We start from the raw sequence: 22,895 nt of genomic DNA, 5'->3' as shown, positions 1-22,895 counted from the left end.
TACATTTTCAAAATAAATTCTTACTCATTTTTGCTAGCTTTGCGGGTTCGACTGGGGAAACTTGTCACGTGACCGGGACGAGCGTCTTGACCTGAATTAATTGATCGTCAATTTTTTTTTTCCTGTGCGGCTTGATGGCCCGGTGCCAAGTGACCCACGGACCGGTACTGGTCCGCGGACCGGTGGTTGGGGACTCCTGGTCCAGGTGATATTAAAGGAAACTCCACTGAATCCACTTTTTGAACAAAAAGAGCTTTATTGTCTAAAAATCAATACACTACTAACAAACTAACAAATAGTAAGTATATTCAAAGACCACAGATAAAAACTAATGACAATGAATAATCCAAAACTATTGGACTGTATATACCATATTTTCAAATTATAATTAAATTATGACATTTTTACTGAGATAAAGAAAAAGATAAGTTTAGCATCCCAATAAGAAGGTACTTGAATATAATTATCCTTGATGCATAAACTGATAGTCCGCTCAGACGAGAGGCGACAACTTCACGGATCACCGCTCATGTCCCCAACACACTTGTGATTCTTAATCTGATACTGCCATGTGAATCTTTGGTCACAAACTGAGCAGAACAAAGATTTCTCACCAGTGTGGGTTCTCATATGAATTCTTAAGTGGCAATTCTGATTGAATTTTTTACAACAAACTGAGCATGAAAATAGTTTCTCACCAGTGTGCTTTGTTGAGTGTATTCTTAAATGTGCTTTCTGAGAGAATCTTTGGCCACAAACTGAGCAGGCAAAGGGTTTTTCACCCGTGTGGGTTCTTATGTGTGATTTTAAGGTTCCCTTTTCTGAGAATCTTTGGCCACAATCGGAGCAGGCAAAAGGTTTCTCACCAGTGTGGGTTCTTGTGTGTAATTTCAGGTGACTCTTCTGAGAAAATCTTTGGCCACAATCTGAACAGGCAAAAGGTTTTTCACCAGTGTGGGTTCTCATGTGACATATTAAGTGGCCCTTCTGAGAAAATTTTTGACAACAAACTGAGCATGAAAAAGGTTTCTCACCAGAGTGTGTTCTTTGGTGATTATATAAGCCTGCCTTCTGTGAGAATATTTGGCCACAAACCGAGCAGGAAAACGGTTTCTCACCTGTGTGTGTTCTTGCATGTGCTTTTAAGTGTCCCTTCTGAGAGAATCTTTGGCCACAAACGGAGCAGGAAAACGGTTTCTCACCGGTGTGGGTTTTTGTATGTTCTTTTAAGCTACCCTTCTCTGAGAACCTTTGCCTAGAAACTGAGCTGGAAAGGGGCTTCTCACCAGTGTGGACTCTTGCGTGTTTTTGTAAGCTTTCCTTCCGTGTGAATATTTGGCCACAATCTGAGCAGGAAAGAGGTTTCTCACCAGTGTGGGTTCTTGTGTGTATATTTAGATTTCTCTTTTGAGAGAATCTTTGGCCACAAACTGAGCAGGATAAAGGTTTCTCACCAGTGTGAGTTCTCATGTGACTTCTTAAGTGACCCTTCTGGGAGAATTTTTGAGCACAAACTGAGCAGGAAAAAGATGTCTCACCGGAGTGAATTCTCATGTGAAGTTTCAAACCACTATTAGAGGCATCGAGTTTACCACACCAGTTCCAATGTTTGTTGTCAGTGTTGAAGTTCACTTCATCTTTAATGAGCCCGCATTCTGGCTTCTGCTGCTCAGGACAAATACCTTCACTGATGTCTGCAAGACATAGGACAAAACACACACAGTAAGATGATTTACCGTATTTTCCGGACTATAAGACCCTCAGGAGTATCAGTCGCACCAGCCATAAAATGTATAATATATATATGTCACAACGGAGTATACTGAAGTGACCCAAACTCTGGCATTGGTGACCAAAACCGCCCTTATCAATGGGTTCGGCACCCCGTAGTCCCGAAGCACCCCCCACAGTACTCCCCGAGGGACACGTTCAAACACCTTCTTCAGGTCCACATAACACACGTGGACTGGTTGAGCGAACTCCCATGCACCCTCAAGAATCCTGCCGCGGGTATAGCGCTGGTCCACTGTTCCACCACCAGGACGAAAACCACAATGCTCCTCTTCAATCTGAGATTCGACCTCCCGACGGACCCTCCTTTCCAGTACCCCTGAATAGACCTTATCGGGGAGGCTGAGCAGTGCGATTCCTCTGTAGTTGGAACTCACCCTCCTGTCCACCGTCTTAAAAATAGGGACCACCACCCCAGTCTCCCAATCTAGAGTCTTGTTGAAGTATCCAACCCCTACACAAGTTCGACTTTGTCACTGATTCTTGAACATTATTCGCAAATATCTGCTAGGGTTGTCACGATATCATCATTTCAGTAGTCGGTACCAATACCAATGATTTTCCACGGTTCTCAAACAAATTCGGTACCATGGTAAAAAAACAACATAATTCACTTACTTTTGAAATCACTGATTTATTTTAAACTGCTTAAACCATATAATAAATTAAAAAAGAGCAGCAGTGGCATGCAGCCTTCAAGTCACATCTATAAAAACAAGCAAGACTGATAATAAATAACATATACTTGTTGGAATCTATAATTGCTCCGGTTGCATCTGCCTCAAAAGCTAAATATTTCTAAATAAGAGCAACTTGGCTTCACAACAAGCTGGCGTGTTGGACTTCCACTTGTTGAAGCCATCGAGCACCCCCCTGGACTTTTTACAATATCCAGCTTGCTCAATGGCCGTAGTGTGACATGACCGATATTGAACAGACAGATCTGTTATACAGGTTTGTAAAAGTTCGTAAGTGCAGCTACAACTGTAATAACAATTCAGTATGGTCAAAAGAAAGACAACTTAAGCATCCTTTTAAGAGGGTACATAAAACAAAATTTTCCTTGGAGTATTACATCATGACATCTGCTTAAATGAACTAATTTTATTAACAGCTGCTCATCTCGCTAACACACTTATGATTCTTAATTTGAGACTTCCAAGAAAACTTTTGACCACAATCGGAGCAGGAATAAGGTTTCTCCCCAGTGTGGGTTCTTATGTGAATTTGTAAGTTTTGCTTCTGTGTGAAGATTTGGCCACAATCTGAACAGGCAAAGGGTTTCTCACCAACATGGGTCCGCATGTGATTTCTTAAGTTACCCTTCAGAGAAAATCTTTGACCACAATCTGAGCATGAAAAAGGTTTTTCACCAGTGTGGGTTGTTGTGTGTTTTTTTAAGCTGTCCTTTCGTGAGAATCTTTGGTCACAAACTGAGCAGGAAAAGGGTTTCTCACCAGTGTGGGTTCTTGTGTGTATGTTCAAGTGAGTTTTCTGAGAGTATCTTCGACCACAAACTGAGCAGCAAAATAGTTTCTCACCAGTGTGGGTTCTTAGGTGCATTTTTAACCTTTCATTTCGTGAGAATATTTGACCACAAATTGAGCAGGAAAAGGGTTTAACACCAGTGTGGGTTCGAGTGTGTATTTTTAAGCGTTCCTTCCGTGAGAATATTTTGCCACAAACTGAGCAGGAAAAAACTTCACCAGTGTGACTTCTTGTGTGTATTGTTAAGTTTCCCTTCTGAGAGAATCTTTGGCCACAAACTGAGCAGGAAAAAGGTTTCTCACCAGTGTGGGTTCTTGTGTGTACTTTCAGGTGACTCTTCTGAGAGTATCTTTGACCACAAACTGAGCAGGAATAAGGTTTCTCACCAGTGTGGGTTCTTGCGTGCCTTTTTAAGCTTCCCTTCTCCGAGAACCTTTGTCTACAAACTGAGCAGGAAAAGGGCTTCTCACCAGTGTGTACTCTTATGTGCGTTTGTAAGCTTTCGTTCCGTGTGAATATTTGACCACAAAGTGAGCAGGAAAAAGGTTTCTCACCAGTGTGGGTTCTTGTGTGTATTTTTAAGGTTCCTTTCTGCGAGAATCTTTGGCCACACACGGAGCAGGAAAAAGGTTTCTCACCAGTGTGGGTTCTTTGGTGTAATTTTAAACTACTCTTGCGAGTAAACATTTTCCAACACTGAGAACATTTCCAGGGTTTGTTTTCAGAGTGACCTGTGAGATCACCGCCTGACTCTTCATCATGATTACCGTAAGATGACGTGCCATCAATATCTGATGATGGAGCCAAGAGGCTGACTGCTTGTGATCCTTCACAGTGGCTTTCATCATAATCCGTTATCATGCGAGGACATGTCCTCCTGCTTGAAGGCTCCGCACTTTTGCTCGCCTCACTTCGACTTCCATCTTTATGCTCCAAAAGGAACGCAGTCGATGGCAGCTTGTAGATATCCTCCTCTTTTTTGATGAAAGGAGACTTCTGCTGCTTTCGCTCTCCATCTTCCTCTTCCTCATTTATGTGATTCCGCTTCGGCTCCTGCTGCTCAGAACAAATACCTTCACTTGTGTCTGCAAGACACAAGACAAACACATTGTATTATGAATTACATTTTGAATATAAGTTATGAGGAACGTTTTATGGCGGTACAGGAAAAGAGTTTAGCATCCTAATAAAAAGGTACAGAGAATATAATTATCCTTGATGCATAAACTCATGAACTGAACAGGCAAAAGGTTTGCTTGCCGCACTTGGACCTTCATGCATACTCTTCAAAAGGACAACAGTTGATGGGAACTGACCGACATCCTCGTCATGCTCCTGTTTGAAGTCGTGGGGGACTTCTTCCTCGTCTTTGACACAAGGATGCTCTGGCTTCTCCTCTACTTTTATGATGTAACGATACTTCTGCTCCTTTAGTTCATTGAAGTGGGGCATTTCTTTGTCCACCGCTTCCTCTTTAATGTAGAGGCACTCTGGCAGCTGATGAACAGGATAAACAGCTTGACTGATGTCTGCAACACACAAGACAAGCCAACAGTATTAGGATTTATATTATTAGGTGTGTCAAATGAGGTAAGGCCATAATGGTTGCGCCATAATGCACCAAAAAAATACATTTTAAAAATTGCATTAATTGCAGACATATATGACGCTTTACCTACATTGTATGTTCCTCAAAATACAAGATATTCTTTTATTTGAAAACCTATTTTTGGGGTCGGGGGTTGTTCCAAATGGCTTACCTTGTAGAGAATCTCATAATGCATTGTAGTCAATGGCAGAATCTCAGTCACTTATTGCAGTGGTGCAAAATAGTGACAGAGTCCTCATGGCAAACGCTGGATGGGTTGGCTTGCATGCTTTTTCTTAAATGCATTGAATTCGATTTTGACGCGGGATGGTTTTTCACAAACATCAGACGTGGCTATGATGTAAACTACATGTTCATTTGCATGGCTTCTGTAAACCTTTATAGAATCAAGCTATTTGATGCAATGGTTGACTACAACTTGCTGGCCGAGAGCGAATGGCGACCGTAGTGGACAAATAACCAGTTACTTCCTCGTCAAGTCCTGTTAATTTTTTTTGTCAAAAGCAAATACAGTAATCTTTCGTTTATCACGGATAATTGGTTCCAAGATCACCCGCGAGAGGTCAAAATCCGGGTGATGTCACCCTCTCATTTTTAACATACATTTTTTGTGCATCAAAAAAAATTTCTCAACGGATTTACACGAATCACAAAAATACTCTAATTAAAAAAACACGGAAATCCGCCGATCCGCGGAAAATCCTCATCCCGGAGAAAATGATTTTTAAAGCAAAAAAATAAAGCTCAGTGCCATATGGCCACCATTACAGTACAGTCAATAAAGATTGCATTGAAATAAAAACACAATTTTTGTTTATGTGAAGCCCTTTGAGACTGTTTGTGATTTAGGGCTATACAAATAAACTTGACATTCCTATTCCTAACAATTGAAAGTCGTTCCTTACAAAGTGAAAGTAAGAGGGTACCAACCTGCTCTGTGTGACTCAACACGGGCCTGCTTGCAAACTTCGCCCAGTAGTTGCTCATTCTCTTCTTTTATTCCACAAGGTTCCTTCTTGTACTTTAGTGTTATCCTTGCACACATGGTGAGGCGTCGATCGCGACAAATTCGCACTTGATTTCTTATTGACGATGTGCCGTGTGCTTCTTTTTGTTAGCGACTAGCGAGCTAAGGTAAAATAAGCTAACAAGGCCGAGAACCATTAATGGCCACCGAAACGAGTTTACCCGGACAGAATAACTTAGTTGGAGTGACGGACGTCCTATGAGAGGGCTGCGGTCCATTCAACACTCAATCCAAATAAATTCTTTTGCGGCGGGCATTAGTTGTGTAAATTAGTTGTGTAAAATCACACAACCGTGGAGTAGTTTGGTTTGAGAACGTCGAACTGCAGCTAACAAGTTAGGGCATCTTCTTCTTTCCTTTTTTTTTTTGGGCAGTTTACCACCTGATCTATAGCATTATCGCCCTCTACTGGGTCGAAGGTCATGACGAGAGAAAACAACCTTTTATTCAAACACATTGGTATAATAACACCATCCACTACAAACTGACAAAAACAAAATAAGACATCTCCAATACAAAAAAAAAAAACACAAAACAAACAAACTAAAGCACACACAAAAAAAAACTAAAATGAAAAAGTAAAAAATAAAATAAACACATTTCAGGGCGACTCCATCTTCCATCTTCTATACAAAGAATATACAGCCAATTTGGAGCTGATCCTTAAGAAATATATCATATCATATAATGAAGCCCTTTTTTAAATGGAAGATTTGTTTATTTAAAAAATGACCACCAACACCTCAAGAAGCTGACAGTATTGTAATTGTTATTAAAAAGAATTGCGGCTATATTGGTCACAGATTTTTTTTTATGTTCATTCGTAAATTTTGAGTTGTTTATTATTCTCCAACACATGAAAATAAACAAATGAGATGGGGCAATTTTGATTTTTACTTTAGTTGCATAATCATTCTGCACACTAAGTTGCCTAATAATTGTGCGCACACAGACATTTCCCCAAGAAAGCCAGAATCTCACTTTTACTCTCTTAAATATTTAAGTTTAAGGTTTATTAACATTTTGGTTGACCAAGAGAACTGTAGTTGTTCCAAAACAAAATTAATCTTCAAAATGCAATTGTACACACAGTGTATTTGTGTTCTCATACTTCAAATAAACACTAAATCATGATCTGCACAGTTATAATTTTTATTTCTGATCAAACACAATATAAATGCAATCCAAATATCGATATCAGAGGTAATTGGCAAACTATTTTTATAGATACAATAATAGCTTCTTTATTCAAAACACACACACATGCACACACACACACACACACACTTTAAGATGTAATTTGTTGCACTAACAGCGTTCAATCCATGCATTGTTTTTGGCCATGGTTGAACAGCATCAGTCTAAAATGGTGTACAGGGAGTTATAAAAAGAATTTCAAGGTTATATTTACCCCATACAAAATTAACTCTAATCACTCTTATTTACCTATCTTACACGATTGTTAATAAAAAAAAAAAGATGAGTTGTTCAACTCTGATGTCAGATTTTTCCTGCAAAACTGGAACATTTACAGTACACTGTAAGTCAATCTGTTAAAATTAAGATAAAAGTATTGAAAAGAGGAACAATTTCATTTGCTTAAAGAAAGTACAGTGTGTCTACTCTTGAAGATTTCAGATGGAGCCGTTGACTGAGGGATGGATTAACTCTTCGATTATTATAGCGAGGGTGTGACACAGCTCTTTGGCCTACAAGACACAGTCAAGATGATGAAGAAAAAATTAGCCCAGCTTTAACATGTACTGTACACAATGCATGTCAAGTAAAATTTATTGAAAGTAAAATGAAATCAAATATATATATTTTTTAATTTTTAAAAATTAAATTATGAATTAAATTTAAATTTATTTATTTTTTATATCAACTTCCTTTCATACCACAATTTATAAGTAGTAAAATATTTTACTCATCACCTGTTTGAGATGAATAGTTATTTTTTGACTCGGTCTGCCATATGTGATTTCTATCGATGGTAGTTTTCCTGCAGATTTGGGTCGTATGGTGCGCATGGACTGAACATCTGTGAGAGGAATTAGAAACACTTTTTCCTGCAAAGGCAAGAAAGAGATAAGAATTTTAACCTTTGACGTAACTGCAACAACACTTGAATCTTTAAGAGGCAAACTCTTGAACCTTAGGCCCTAACAAAATAATGCAGTTAAAAATGCAAAATACATTATTCATATTTTGTACCTGTTTTTTGGGATGAAGAAATAGCACTCCATCATGGTTAACACTGATCATGCAAGGGGAAGGGCATATACGCTGGCTGACTTTTTGTGCCAAGTAATTGTTGGAGCCAAACAGATGTTGGCCAGTCAGAAACACTGCCAAAGCAGACCAACAATTTAATTTCCAACAATTAATAGATATGTGGAGAGGATCAGCACTTTCTACTAACCAATAAATTGTATTTTGGCCTTGAGTGGGCTGAGATCGTTCATGGCTTCCATTTTGGTTAAACAAAAAGAGTGGATCTCATCCATACTTGTGTTCTGCCCCTCTTGAGCAGGTGAGTATTTCTGTATATCCGACCTAACAGAGGAATAAATAAACAAAAATATTAATCAGGTGATTTGGTATGTCAAATACTGTCAATAAACACTCACAGTGAAAGCTGTGTTTTTAATCCCTGGGAAAGGTGCTGCAGGACTGAGAGCTCTGCAATCTGCTGGATTGATGATGACCCATCAAGAGTGAGCTGGAGAAGTCCATTCAAGTAGTCACCCTTTAGCTACAGAGTGAAAGACAGAGAGAGAGGGACAGAAGATTCACGGAACTGTTTCCTGCCAGGTTCTGAGGATTCTATGAGAATGGAATGAATCAGCAGAGGCGATAACTTACCTGTTGATAGTGAAAGTCCACATATATATCATTGTTGAAGCACAGAGGCATTCGCCACATAATCCTCCTCAACGTCAAGAGGATGCCGCTATCATCGAATAAAAAGTCCATCACGTACTCACTGGGATGAAGAGGGCGCACCATTCCATCTTTTCAAAAACAGTGACATCTTCATCAGTTTCATAACAGGTCAAAAAGGGGGAAATGCCTTTACACCATTTTTACCAACTGAATAACCATGACGTAAAAAAAACTCCCTAGGGTGATTCAAGAATTTTCATCCAGGCTAACTAAATTACAAGTCTGTAAAGGTTGTCCAAATTGTCCATAATTCAGTGTCTAACCATTACTGAAAGACTTTCACGCTGTGAGGCAGCAGGTGTTAGTTATGCCTGAGCCGCACGTTTTATCAACGGTGTTAGGGCTAACCCATTACAAAAGATATTTTCGGACTATAAGCTGCACCAGCTAAAACTCGTGATTCAGGGTTCAAAATTTGCGAAAAAAGTCGCGGCTTATAGTCCGAAATTTACGGTAATATGTTACATTTAGGCAGCAACAAAAAATGCAGTAATATATTTGGGCAGTAACAATTTAATCTAACAAGTTACCCAACATTTTTCCTATAATATCATTTCAGTAACTGAGTCCTGTAATGCGTTTTCTGAATTCCAATAAAGATCTGCTCACAAATTTGAATTGAACAAAATATTATGTAGGTCTGACCTTGCTGGCGGTTGGCGGAAATGCAGAATTCTTTCATTTCTGTGAGATTAGAGATACTCATTTCTTGGCAGAATTCGTTTACCACATCTGCTGCCATCTTGAGGACAAAAACAACAAACAAATGAGAATTTCAGTCATGGAAGAATTACAGAATATCTCATCAAACGTACGCTAGTTTAGGAAATGGCAATCTAACTCTAACAATCATGCTAGCAGTCCATATCGACATTTTAAGATAATAAAAAATAAAACTTTTACTACAATATCATCCTCCGATGATACCTACACTGAAGTTATGTATCTTGATCGGGAATTCCACCTGTCCCGGCAGGTGAACAGAAATGAGCTGTGAGGATTTGCCAGCCTGAAAGAAAAAAAAAGAAGCAAAAAGTTGATAGCTATTTTGTAGCATTTTTACAATACAATAAAAAAAAAAATCAATAGCTCTACTTGCCAGGTTGGCCTCCACCTCAATTTGTGAAGGGATGTTACGGCGACCACCAAATTTAAGAGATCGCTGAAGGTTATCCTTACACACAGATGCCAGGTCTGAGGGTAAAAAAAAAAATTGCAGGAACAAAGACATTAATTATTTTGATAATTTAATATACTGTACACATACTGTCATCAGGACAATTTGATTGGGAAAAAAAATCTATATAATTTTATTTGCAAAAGTCAACAAGCCTTCAGTAATTCTGGTGTACCTCGGTAATGGTGATCATGATCCATAATGATGTCATCCAGATGGCGTGTAACATAGGGTTTTAGATTACCAGAACAAGGGAAGAACCCAGCAATCAGGTTGAGTAGACGCCAGCCAAGAGTGCAGCTGGATCTGTGTACATACCACGAATTATTATTTTTTTTATCCATTTAATTTCATAAAAATTGTGTGAAATTTGTTGAATTGAAAGTTACACTTACTCTTTCTGGTTGTTGGAGGTTTGCTTGATAACCTGACAGTAGATTTCATCTCTCAGCAGTTCTCTTTCCTTCCCTAGCTAAAAAGAAAATGGAAACAAGATTGATCATTATTTTTCCAAGTCTAAATTATGTGCGATACTCTGTGAGCACTAACCAGCAAGATGTGACTTAGACAGTCTGTTTGGGTGGTATTCTTTTTCTTGGCTGTATCACCCATGAGCTGCATCACATCTTTGAGGAATACATGATCGTTAGAAAATAAACTTCATGTTTCATTTGGAGTAACACTGATCATACTTACTACTAAAGCACTGGACTGATAAGTCATTGCTCTCGATGTCATTGTAGAGAATTAGAGACTCTTGAATGGGCACCTGCAAATTAATCAGATTTGGAAAATGCTACATAATTTACAAAGTTGATTTACCTTTGTGAATTGAACTGCCTTGGAAGCCTCTGAAGTTCTGTCCCTTGATTCCAAGCCTTCGTTTTCCGTTCTTTGATAAACAGGCAAAGGTAAAGATTTAGTTTTCATAACTCCATGAAAAATTCATTGTTCATACAGTGGACTCCCACAGACACTCTGGAAGCCCACGGATTCACCTATTTCCAGATTTTTGAGTGAGTGCTAATACGTATCTCATAGAGTACCTAAAGAACTTCATGGCAAACTCGGCCATGGCTGACATCTGGATCCTTCTGTCTTGAGGTAATTCCTGGATGGGGTTCTCTAGTGACCTCTGAGATAAGTCATCTCTCTGCCACTCAAGATCAAGCCTTTGCAACTCTTGAGATTCCCCCTGGATGAATGTTCGTGTTGTTCTTTGGGACGAGACATCTTCAGTAGTCCACTCGGAATGAGTGTCAATTTGATTGTCAATTGCAACCAGAGTTTCTTTCTGTTGACTGGAAGCTTTTGGCCCTCTCATGCTTTTCCTCCGATCATCTCTTTGATCCAATGGGATGGAATGGTAGTCCAATGCAGCAGATGGCTGGGTTAGATCATCTGGGAAAAGACCAGAGCGTCCTCTCATTGTGCCAAAACGCCAACCTGAAGAAAGTAATTTGAGAAGAAAAAAATTCAACCAAAAACTCACCATTCATTTCCAGTGGCACATTAAACAGTTCACGTTGTTGTCACGGGACAGACGGGACAACCAAATGCATCACAATACCGTATTTTCCGGACTATAAAGCGCACCTAAAAACCTCAAATTTTCTCAAAAGCCGACAGTGTGCCTTATAGTCCGGTGCGCCTTATATATGGACCAAATTCCTCAATTTAACCTGGCCCGAAGCATTGTGTCATGAAATCAATCATAAGTGGCCCGCTGAAGACTATGAATCATGAATCCAAAAGACTATGGATCATTATTTTGTGATTATAAAGTAATTTGTTGCGTCTGATGTTGAAATAAAAAAGATAAAATGGAGAATGATTTGATTTGGATTAAAAATCTGACATGCGCCTTATAGTCCGGTGCGCCTTATAGTCCGGAAAATACAGTACTCTCACTTTTTGTATTGGAGAGAAAAGATGATAATCAGAATTTGTACTTTGATAAAACTATTCTACACGACATTACGTTCCTTTAAATCTCAATATATTTTTTGTTTTAGGTCAGAGCTTTTTAGACACTTGACTTCGATGGTGGTAACCAAACAAGGACCAACCCCTAGTAGGATTCAACAATGCTTACCTGGTTGGAGTCCCTCCATTGGTAGTAATTTGATAACATCACCTTTGCTGAAGCTAAGCAAGCTCTTGTCATCTGTTACAAAGCTCTTCAGGGCAACCACATGGCCAGAATTCTGGAAAATCAACGCACATCATTCAATAACTGCCTCTGGGGCTACGAATATGGGGAAGAGCACTTTGTACCTTCACAATCTCTTTGAGAAAGAATTGAACCATGTCAATTATTTGAGGAGCTCTGGAAGAGTGCAGTTGTATGTTTTCATTTGTCAGCTCCAGTTGCACTTGGTTTGTGCCACAGAGTTCAACCGACAGCAACTCTGCAAAGCTTTTCAAATGCAGGATCAAGTTAAATAGAAGCAATGACTAGTTCTGTATCTTTTAGAAATTCTAGTTAACTTATTTGGATCTAAATTGCAACTTTGAAAAGTGTCTGGATAACCCTGAAGCTAACCCTAACATTTATATATAGTATATCACTATATACTAGAATATCGTGATTTTCCATATTATATCCCGATTTGCCTATTTACCTGAACATCCAAATTTAATGTGGAGATCCATATTAACCTCCATTGATCCAACATAATTTGTGCCATTAAGCTTTTTCTGTGAGTTGAATACCTGTAGTTTCGAAGTAGGCAGAGATGCTTTGGATTGATTCCTGATGCTGCAACCATCTTCAGGAGACGAATTCCACGATGACATACACCCAAAATGTGAGCGTCACTATTATCCGTCTGTAATAGTAGATAAAAACAAATAAAGTGGGTAAGGATAGATGCGTATGATAGAAATTATGTTTTCCAGCAGCATTCACACTCTGATGACATGAGCGCAAATCTATGTCAAGGTATGTAGATTTTAAATTTACCGTTTTAATGAAATGTTGCTTATTTAATTTATATCGTCATTGTGGTATAAAAAAAGGCAATGTTAGGGTATAACAAATTATATTGTCATATTGCACAGCTCTACTTCTAATGATATAAATGAAAAATAAATTCTTACCTTAACAGGGAATAGGCGTGAAAAGTAGTTTTCCCAATTGTCTCGAGCAGCAATGACAATCTTTTTCTTCATGGTGTCATCCAGAATGTTGCTCATCGTACCCACGTTAAGATTAGCTATTAAGGACAAATGGCAAAAGTCAAATGTATATAACGGTATTTAACAATAACATTCCACATTTGCAGTTTTAAAATGTGCTCTGGGTGGCAAGTTCAACACAAATAACAAATATTTTAATATTTTTCTCTGTAATTCGATATTTCACATCACAATGCTCACCGAGCAGATCTTTCATCTTCCTTCTTTCTTCTCTGTTTATTCTCACGCAATTATCAGAGTAGGTGTCCATCATGATCTATGATAAGAAACACACTAAATTAGGAACATTAAGATGTCTGCTGTCTCACAAAACGGCCATAAATCATTCCTACAGGCTAGACTAAATACCGTATTGGCCGGAATATAAGACGAGGTTTTTTTTCATTGAAATAAAACTTACATTCGTCTTACATTCGGGGTCTCGACAAAGTCTTTTTTTCAAACTCGAGTCTTGAAAAAGAGGGGGTTGTCTTATAATCGGGGTCATCTTATATTCGGGCCAATACGGTATTCATAACCATATAATTTGTACTAACCTGCTCATATAAAAGATTGAGGATGAAGGGTTGGTTGAACGTGTCTTGAGGGTAAAACACCTGAACACAAAAACATTTGAACCGTGGGAAAAAAAGTTTTGCTTTGTGTTTGAACTGATTCATCTACAATGAATATAATTCAAGATTATAATAAATAATAATAATATAATGAAGCTCCTCTATGAGTGTTAATGCCACTGTGTATATTTTACCTCTTTGCGCAGGAAGAGTTTTCCAGGGATTCTGTTGTAAGATAAGTAAACATCAGGGAAATGATGACAAAGTTGAGAGTGACAGTTCTCCTCATCTGGCATCGTACCTATGAATGGAAAAATGGAATGAAGGTAAGCAACTTTATTTATATAGCAAGACAAATTAATTATGCTGGTAAAAATCTGACTTCATGTTTCTGGGAGAGAAGGTTTACTTTACGACAAAGAGTTACAATATTTTGGTAGACTCACTCAGAGATGGGGCATGCATGGTTGGTGGGTCAGGGATGTCAAGTTCAGAAGGTAAAGGTGAAGGTGAAGGGGAAGGTGAAGGGGATTCAGGTGTAGGCGGTCTAATTTTCTCATAGCGCGGTGAGCGAAACAAATCTTCCAGGGAGCGCTGCTTCTCCCTCATGCTATTGGAGATGACACGGGTTGTCGTGGTAGATGGATTTGGGGATGGAGTGTGTGGGGGAGATTGCTTTGCCATGGGTGGAGAAGTGACCCACTGTTTCTGCAATGAGTGAAAAGTGAATATTTATACTTATTATTGACATCACAATTTATCTTTTCTTACCTTTGGTTGAGGGACTGGTGCTTTTTTTCTGAGTTTGGCAAGAGCCTCCTCTTTGGGATCTACCTTCTTCACAAATTGCCTTGCGGGTGCTCTGTAAAGGGATTAATAAGGGACCAATCAATGGGCTTGGCTTACATCGCCGACCATGAGAGGAAAGATTTGGAGATGTTAATTTTGACCCTGAACAGGATGAGCGGTGTAGAAGTAGAGGATGAGCACAATGAATGAAATTCATTTCTGCAGGTATTAATTCTAGAGTTCAGAAATTCAATTTATAAATAGCATCATTTGGGGAGTTTTCCATACCTAACAGGTTCAAAGTTTTGGGGTTCTATTGGAGGTCGACTATTGAATTTTTTGATGATTTCCCGAATGTTGGAGGTTGGTTCAGCGATGGGAGCTGTGGTTGGACTTTCTGTTTCGCTCTTAGGAGAAGGGATCTCCTTTACTATAACACCTAAAAGACAACAATAAAGAAAACAAAATTAAAACAAGGTTAAGTTTTCTAAATAATGCATACATATAGTGTTTCTACTGTGTTTCGTTTTTTGCGGGTGGTTCTGAAACGCATTATCCGCGATAAACGAGGGATTACTGTATATCGATTTGAAGTTTCATTTTTAAAATGGATAATAATTATACAGTGGGAGCAGAAATGTTATTATGTGTCGCTTCTGAATTTTTTTTCAGCTACCTGAAGCCCCTTTTCTTTCCTTCTGTTTTTATCATTTCAAATAAGTTTTTTGTTTTTGTTGTTGTTTTGTTTTTCCTACAGGTTGATATTCCAAAATAATGAAATGTTTTAATAATATTATTCTAAAAGGGCATGGATCCGTATATTCCATTTGTGTTCTTACCCTTTGGTTTAGGTGCTACCGGAGGAGGGGATGGACGTACTGATGGCCCAGGGTGCTGCTGTTTGTATGGGGCTACCAGAGGAGGGGATGGACGTACTGATGGCCCAGCGTGCTGCTGTTTGTATGGAGTAGAAGGAGAAGGAGATGGATGTACTGATGACGGCCCAGGGTGCTGCTGTTTGTATGGAGTAGAAGGAGAAGTCTGGAGATTGGACTGACCTTGAGGTTGAGAGTGATATATCAGGGAACCAAGGTTACATTTCTAACTTGGCTTTGACCCCCTCTTATTATAAGCACATATGAAAAAAAAATCCTGCAAGTCTATTTATTCATCAGTGTACTCACCAAGATTGTGGAAGTACTCTCTTTTATCTTTAAAAGACTGCAGGTTATCTCGATTATGTGAATCCACTTCCTGTGGCTGTTCCAAACATCAGTATACATGATTGTCAATACATTCAAGTAATTTATTTTTAATTGTATATAAATTCTTCTAAAAGCACAGTGCACCTCTATTGTTGCAGTACCACATGTACCGTATTTTCCGCACTATAAGGCGCACCTAAAAACCTCCAATTTTCTCAAAAGCCGACAGTGCGCCTTATAATCAGGTGCGCCTTATATAAGGACCAATATTGAGCCACTACAGCAGGTGTGTCCAAAGTCCAGCCCACGTGCCAAATATATTTACCTTCGGAAGTGGATTAGTTTGGCCCACAGGTTGAGATTGCTGGGTGGAAGGTGTGACTGCATGTCTCTGCTGATTTTCCTGCTTCCTCTCCTGCTTCCTCTCCTGCTCCCTCAACCTTTGCTGCTCTTGTGTCTGCTGCTGGGACAGAGTCATTGCCTGCATAGTCATCTGCTGGGCCTAAAGACAAGAACCAGGGGACAGGTGGGAAATAGAAATAATGGGGAAAAAATGAAAGACTATTTATTCACACCATAACCAGAGCCTGTTGGTTGATGAGGGCTTGCTGTGTGGCTGCCAACTGCATGGGGTCAGGGACTGAGGGAACAGGAGGCCCGGGCATCATCATGGCTGTGTGGAGATTATGGTAGGTAGAGGGAGTTTAACAATCAAACAATGAAGTCCATAATGGTACGCAAAGTTAATTAAAAAATCAATTGACGAATCCAGAATTGAAATACTGAGACAGTACCTGGCATATTGTGCATGGGTGTCATATTTGGGATCATGGGCATTGTACCGTAGTTTGGCAATGAAGGGCTGACTGGCATTCCTAGACAAAAAACCACACCGAACAAAGAACTACCTTATATGGCTTTCATGTCTGATCCGATTTCATTTCATATTAGTCGTCACTCTATGATTTGATTTTACTATCTGTTGGCTATACTACCTCACGTGACTTAAGTATAGGTAGGTCGGTCGGGTTTGCTTTAAGGGTTTCAGTCACTTACCCATTGGATAACCTGACATTAAAGTTGGCATACCTAGAAAACAGAATGATGATCTAATTACATTGAATCATTGAATTTACAACAGAACAGTAAAAGTGATGACATTTTATAAATAAAAAAAAAAAACAAGGTACATGTAGACATGCTTAGATGGGAATTGGCAATTAATTTGCTTTTTTACCTTAAAGATACTCAAAGTACTTCCACTTCAAATGATTTTGCACCCAGACTAGAACATGATTACCGTATTTTCCACACTATAAGGCGCACCGGATTATAAGGTGCACCTTCAATGAATGGCCCATTTTAAAATTTTGTCCATATATAAGGTGCACCAGATTATAAGGCACACCTTCAATGAATGGCCCAAACTTTGTCCATATATAAGATATATACATTTGGCCCGCGGGCCGGACTTTGGCACGCCTGCTGTAGTGGCTCAATATTGGTCCATATATAAGGCGCACCTGATTATAAGGCACACTGTCGGCTTTTGAGAAAATTGGAGGTTTTTAGGTGCGCCTTATAGTGCTGAAAATACGGTAATTGTAAAAATTAAACAAGATCAAAATTGAGACATTGAAACTCACATTACTATTAAATATCAATTAGTTTTCTCCTCACTGGAGTATTTCATGCAATAACCTGTGGTCTGCAGATTAGTCTTGTAAAGATTCTACGTACCAGAGCTGTATAAACCAGGCTGCATGGGTCCAATGCCTCCTCCACCTCTCATTCTGCGGTTGAGCACAGCTACTCTTTCCTCATCCTACACAAACAAATTTGTTAGTCATATTTATGCATATTTATTTTGAGTCCTTTGTGAGTAAACATTACATTAATATTTGTCTCAAGTGCAAATCCATTCAATTTTATTGATTGAGTACTATGAAAAAATCACAGCTGCAAAAAATTGACAGTGAAGTCTGTGCTAATTTAAATGGCTTAACAGAAACAGGAAAATCATTTCTTTTCATTCTGATAAGACTAACCGATTGTCCTTGGTCCAGGTCATACAAGTCATCAACATATTGATCCATATGTTGACGCTGGCCTACAGATAAGAAAAAAAAGGATGCTATGCTGAAATTATTTCTTGAATGGGTTCCCAGGGTGAAAAACCTCAGTGTCCACTGCATATATGCATATTGATATTTTTACTGTACAAGATGGAATACCTTCCCGAGGATAGAGATGAGAAATTCCTGGAGCTTCAACGATAGGTGCTGGCGGAATAAAGTCATCAAGATCTGTAATTGGGGTCCTTTGAAAATGACAAAGAAATGAGAAGGGAAGCAATAGATTTGTTACACATTATAAATAAAATTCTAAAGCCCATATCCCACTAAGTGCCGAAGGTTTGTTCCGTAAATCTCGGACTATAAGCCGCGAATCACAAGTTTTAGCTGGTGCGGCTTATAGTCAGAAAATTACGGTAAGTGTTTGCAAAGGTAACGAATGTTGATTTTTAATTGTTTTATTTTTTGTCAGGGTTTCTTTGAGGTTGCAATATTTTGGCCAGATGTTTGCCAACTGTTTTAATGGCCACGAACAGTTTTTCTTGTCAACACAAAATGTTGAAAATCATTTTACCAATGTCTGGAAAAGGTCTTTGCAACCGTTTGTGACCTTGAATTAACCGTGACAAATTAAATAAAAACATTCCCAAACCTTCACCGCTCAGTCGAATACAAGCATTAACGAGCACCATTAACAAAGTATATCTTATACCGGACATCCTGGCCACCGAAGAGGTAAAGAGAATTGGTCGATGACCCTGGTTGCAGTACTTCTGCCTCAGCGCCAGCCAGCAGATCCATGACAAAGTCTGATCCAGCCAAATCAGACCACACATCGTCAGCCAGAAGAGACACAGACCATCCCTCTGTTGCCTCTGTCACACCTCTATGAAACATTAGTAAATAATTGACTGAATACATGTACAATACCATATTCCTGGACATTGTATGTACCATATATGCCGCACTATAAGGCGCACTGGATTATAAGGCGCACCTTCAATGAATGGCCCATTTTAAAACTTTGTCCATATATAAGATATATGCATTTGGCCCGCAGGCCGGACTTTGGACACGCCTGCTGTAGTGGCTCAATATTGGTCCATATATAAGGCGCACCTGATTATAAGGCGCACTGTCGGCTTTGGAGGAAATTGGAGGTTTTTAGGTGCGCCATATAGTGCAGAAAATACGGTACATGAAGAAACCATTGGCTGTATATCGATATAAAGCACCTGGCATGCAGAAGCCATGAGGCCAACTTTTCTCCCGTGGTCCAGGACTCCACTTCAATTGTGAGCTTTTCTTCTAGAAATGAGGATGTTAAGCATGAGGAGATGCCAAAAACATCTGGCTAGCATGTGAAATATTGATAAACAGGCCCTCATTTTATGGCTATGATTAATTGCCATATTATTGGTCACTTTGTGAATTGCCTTTCTGGCAATATTTGAGTTAACACACAATATATGACTTCACTCAAAACTGCAGTAAAAGGAAATGATTAGCTTTTTGCCAACGCTAAGCATAGCATCAAGTTTTTCGGGTCATTTCCAGGATTAGTTTTAAAAAGGGTGGAGGTAAGTGCCATTCATCACTGCTTGCAATTTGATACTTTGAGGAAGAGACTAATTATGGAACTTGTCTTACCGTTGAATGCATACACATCTACAAGCATTGCGCCTTTTCTTTTGTTGGTGATCCATTCCAGCTGAGTTGGAGGATAAATACGAGATGTGGGACCTGGAAGTTGCGTAGATATCAGCAGCTTTTGTTGGCACAGTGAACGGTACTCCATGGGTGCGTGGTCAGAGACATATCTGAATTGGAAGTATGGAAAAAACGTTCAGATTTTGTCTTCAGATCACCCAAGCATCCACAAACATGTTCTTCCCATCGTCTCCTCAATGTTGAGTATACAGTGAAGACCTGCAAGAGATCTTTGGAACCCCAATAAAGGATAACACAAATGTGCCACCTACTTTAGCAGGGGTTTTTCCAATTCTGGTGATGGAGAAAAGGCACAGAGGCAGCTGGTGAGCAGGAGCCAGCTTGGCAGGTTATGCTGTTCTTCACTCAGGCCCCATGTGTGGTAAACCAACTGGACCAAGATCTCATCCCTCAAGGCAGGTCGGTTCTGTCCTTTCTCAATGATGTAGTTTCCCAACAACTGCTCCTGTGATTCACTGAGTTCTGACTCACCTGTGAATCGCATAATCTAAAGAAAAAACATTTTAAATGACAAGAGCGACAAATTAATATTGTTGTGATCATTCCTACTATACCAGTTTATAGATTTCCACCGCAGTGAGGGCATCTTCTGGTTCAAGGGGTGTCAAGGCTCTTTGGAGGGGAGTTCCCTGAGGTTGGCACCATGTAGCCTGTGGAGGATTTTGTTGAATTAGTAGAATTAAACAACCCTTTTACTCTTTGCAAGGATAAAAATAAAAATCTCAATCCTTTTGTAATTTAACATTTATTTTGGAATATCTCAACTTCACTTCGATCACTTCCTACGTGTAAATTTACGATGTAGTGTCACCCTCTCATTTTTAACATACATTTTTGTGTATCAATAAATGTATATTTAAACCATATAAGTGCATATGGTATCATTAGAAGATTAAATAATAGTTTCAAACATGTAAATACTATATTAATAGTATAAATGACATCCAGAAAATAATGTATAAATAGTATAAATATAAATATGATACGTGTGTGTGTGTGCATGTGCATAGGTCTATGTAATGTGTGTTTCCATGTTGCTGACCTTTAGTTTGGACTTGGCGTAGTGAGAGAATGGGTGTCTGTCAACATCCTGAGGCAAAGTGAGGTTGTGTGTTGCTTTAACTTGAGGCGATGCAACTTCCGTCACTCTTTCCAGGTGTTGATACCCTGTTTGAAAAGTGTAAACAAAAATTAAAACCTGTGGACCTCTTTCCGTGTATTTTTTTTCCTGAAGATCACCTGTTGCCCTGCGAAACCTCGCCGACAACTCGGCAGGGATGTCCAACATCCCCAAATCCTATGAGGAAATAAGTATGGTTAGGCATCGGGGGAAATCGACAAATTATAGTTCAGATTTGAGAATTGAAAGTCCGTCTTTTGTCTTACCATTGTTGATTGAAGCCTTTTTTCGCCGTCTTTGTTTTCTGTCTGTCTGGAATTTACTTAAATTAAATACAGACAAGCATAGAATCAGTAAAAAGTTCGTCTATTCAAATGCCTCTAATAAAAGTAAATTTACCAAATAATTTGTCGTTGTTATGACTTCAAAGGTAAATATTTTGCTATTGAAGTCATGACAGACCCACACACATGCCTAGCCTTTGTACAATAAGTTATGAGAGTCCAAAGGTCCCCTAATAAAGATCCGCGCTTCACGTGGCCGCCCTGCCTTGATCGTGACGTCATGTAAATGGACAGATTTTTTTTTTTTGTGTTGACAAAATTACACAAATTAATTTCAACACAAAAGCTACCCCTCAAAGTTTCCACTGATGGGTACCGTATTTTCCGGAGTATAAGTTGATCCGGAGTATAAGTCGCACCAGCCATAAAATGCATAATAAAGAAGAAAAAGACATATACAAAATAATATTATTCGAAAACGAAACAAAAATGAAATGAAACAAAACAAACATATGTACTTCATGTACAAACATGACAGGATGATTAACATATAATTGAATTTGCTTCATCACTTGTTTGAGGACAAATGTGATCAATTTCCAATCCTTGCCTTTTATTACTTTTCCAATAGAAATTTTGTTGAGTAAATGTTCCATAACGAAACCAAGTCAATGAAGCCGTAACAAATAGTCATTTTAAATTTTAATTTACAGTGTCTGATTTGTGGTTTAGGTTTGTTCTAAAATGCTAAACTCTTTTTTTGTGACCAAGCCTATCAGTTCCATGTATAATTATATAAAACAAAATAGGCTGACAGTAAGAATTTTCTCTAGTATTTGTAACAATTTTCTGCCAATTCATTTTGAATTTTGGAAAAACAAACGAATCAATAGACAAAGATATGTACAAACCTGTTTGAGCTGTGGCGCGAGAAGTCTATTATGGGAAGGCTCACTATTACATGCAATTTCAAAGTAAGAAAGGTTAAAGTCCAAAAGTGTAATTTGGCTAAGGTTGAAGCAGGGTGTAACTTGTGTATACTTAAGTGACGCAACAAGATAACTAAGCTCATTAAAACATAGCTATAGTTTACATGTTTATAACAGGCAGTCAATTATGTAATTTGTGACGGCTACATATGTCAAATAGACAGTAGTCATAAAAGTTAGGTTAGTTGTTTTCAAGGGAAGTCAACATTATTCTTTTGGATAATGAACCATGCTGATTCTGGGGTGATTCATGTGGTTAATTATTTTCAAGGTATTTTCATTGTGTTTAATGATTATAGTTTAAATATGATGGGTGGAAAAACTATTCATCCATCCGTTTTCAACACCACTTGTCCTGTTCAGGGTCGCTGCCTAACCCAGCTGACATCAAGTAAAAGGCAGACTAAACTGAACTCGTCACCAGCCACATACAAAGATGACTAACCAACCAGCTACAAATGAGCACCTCATATTATATACAGTAAAGGCTACAAAACAAATAACTTGTTTTCAAATCAGACGAGTAAAAACTGGTCAAATATTTAGAAAAAAAGATATTAAAAGTGAAGACAATTTGCAATTCTTGTAATGACACATTTGATGCATTTGTTTTCGCGGGCCGCATTAAATTATGTGACGGGCCGTATCTGACCCCCGGGCCTTGAGTTTGACAACTGTGTTCTACACTATCAGAGAAACGTTTTTCGCAACAACAAAAAATCATTCACATTAGTAGGGCTGAAACAATAAAAGTTTTTCATTCATCTATTTTATCAAGAACAATACCACGAGACTGTTTTGCAGTATATCACTGTGTATTTGATTTATTGAACATAAAAACAGATTACACAAAATGTTTGGAGGAAAGAAAAAGAAAATGATCAGATATCATAGATCAAACTGCTTTTA

The 22,895-nt window shown here is 38.7% G+C and overlaps 2 protein-coding genes and 1 long non-coding RNA gene across 6 annotated transcripts; 1 reads left to right on the top strand and 2 right to left on the bottom strand.

Moving 5' to 3' along the window:
- Positions 1-236: 236 nt before the first annotated feature.
- Positions 237-6,290, bottom strand: LOC125985788 (gastrula zinc finger protein XlCGF57.1). Of its 4 annotated transcripts, none has more exons than XM_068648830.1 (4): positions 5,819-6,290; positions 4,596-4,808; positions 3,582-4,364; positions 237-1,694 (listed from the first exon to the last, which is right to left on the bottom strand). In XM_068648830.1, the coding sequence occupies exons 1-4, from the start codon at positions 5,931-5,933 to the stop codon at positions 514-516; spliced, it is 2,292 nt and encodes a 763-aa protein (XP_068504931.1). In that variant the 5' UTR covers positions 5,934-6,290; the 3' UTR covers positions 237-513. The 4 variants fall into 4 exon arrangements, with proteins under 4 accessions (XP_068504931.1, XP_068504932.1, XP_068504933.1 ...); XM_068648831.1 differs by having other exon boundaries at positions 3,834-4,364; XM_068648832.1 differs by having other exon boundaries at positions 4,047-4,364.
- LOC125985812 (uncharacterized) lies at positions 4,727-15,576 on the top strand. Its single transcript, XR_007487461.1, has 3 exons — positions 4,727-4,869; positions 14,000-14,119; positions 15,434-15,576. It is a non-coding gene; the product is annotated as an uncharacterized lncRNA (long non-coding RNA).
- myo15b (myosin XVB) lies at positions 7,047-21,965 on the bottom strand. Its single transcript, XM_049748895.2, has 43 exons — positions 21,909-21,965; positions 20,980-21,035; positions 20,833-20,890; positions 20,636-20,760; positions 20,148-20,243; positions 19,845-20,080; positions 19,513-19,682; positions 19,098-19,170; positions 18,575-18,748; positions 18,022-18,107; positions 17,836-17,897; positions 17,528-17,612; positions 16,844-16,876; positions 16,582-16,662; positions 16,363-16,460; positions 16,113-16,289; positions 15,767-15,842; positions 15,422-15,640; positions 14,871-15,021; positions 14,565-14,655; positions 14,240-14,501; positions 13,988-14,094; positions 13,776-13,835; positions 13,420-13,495; positions 13,141-13,256; positions 12,754-12,869; positions 12,316-12,457; positions 12,134-12,245; positions 11,085-11,484; positions 10,861-10,930; positions 10,735-10,807; positions 10,588-10,664; positions 10,434-10,510; positions 10,214-10,344; positions 9,961-10,055; positions 9,793-9,870; positions 9,507-9,603; positions 8,781-8,929; positions 8,546-8,670; positions 8,338-8,471; positions 8,130-8,263; positions 7,850-7,984; positions 7,047-7,624 (listed from the first exon to the last, which is right to left on the bottom strand). The coding sequence occupies exons 2-43, from the start codon at positions 20,980-20,982 to the stop codon at positions 7,550-7,552; spliced, it is 4,935 nt and encodes a 1,644-aa protein (XP_049604852.1). The 5' UTR covers positions 20,983-21,035; positions 21,909-21,965; the 3' UTR covers positions 7,047-7,549.
- Between the last annotated feature and the right edge of the window lie 930 nt (positions 21,966-22,895).

Source organism: Syngnathus scovelli, chromosome 18 (genome assembly GCF_024217435.2).
Source record: "Syngnathus scovelli strain Florida chromosome 18, RoL_Ssco_1.2, whole genome shotgun sequence".
Lineage (NCBI taxonomy): Eukaryota > Metazoa > Chordata > Actinopteri > Syngnathiformes > Syngnathidae > Syngnathus > Syngnathus scovelli.
This window is presented reverse-complemented; position numbering and strand designations above follow the sequence as displayed.

Bases quoted from the DNA above. Each gene is read 5' to 3' on its own strand.
- LOC125985788 (XM_068648830.1), bottom strand. From the start codon at position 5,933: ATGTGTGCAAGGATAACACTAAAGTACAAGAAGGAACCTTGTGGAATA. The intron at 4,809-5,818 runs GTTGGTACCCTC...TGTGTGTTGCAG, and splicing joins TGTTGAGTCACACAGAGCAG to ACATCAGTCAAGCTGTTTAT. The intron at 4,365-4,595 runs GTCAGTTCCCAT...TGTGTCTTGCAG, and splicing joins GGAGCATGACGAGGATGTCG to ACACAAGTGAAGGTATTTGT.
- myo15b (XM_049748895.2), bottom strand. The intron at 20,761-20,832 runs GTGATCTTCAGG...CTTTTCAAACAG, and splicing joins GAGGTTTCGCAGGGCAACAG to GGTATCAACACCTGGAAAGA. The intron at 19,171-19,512 runs GTAAGACAAGTT...CCTCATTTCTAG, and splicing joins AGATGTGTATGCATTCAACG to AAGAAAAGCTCACAATTGAA.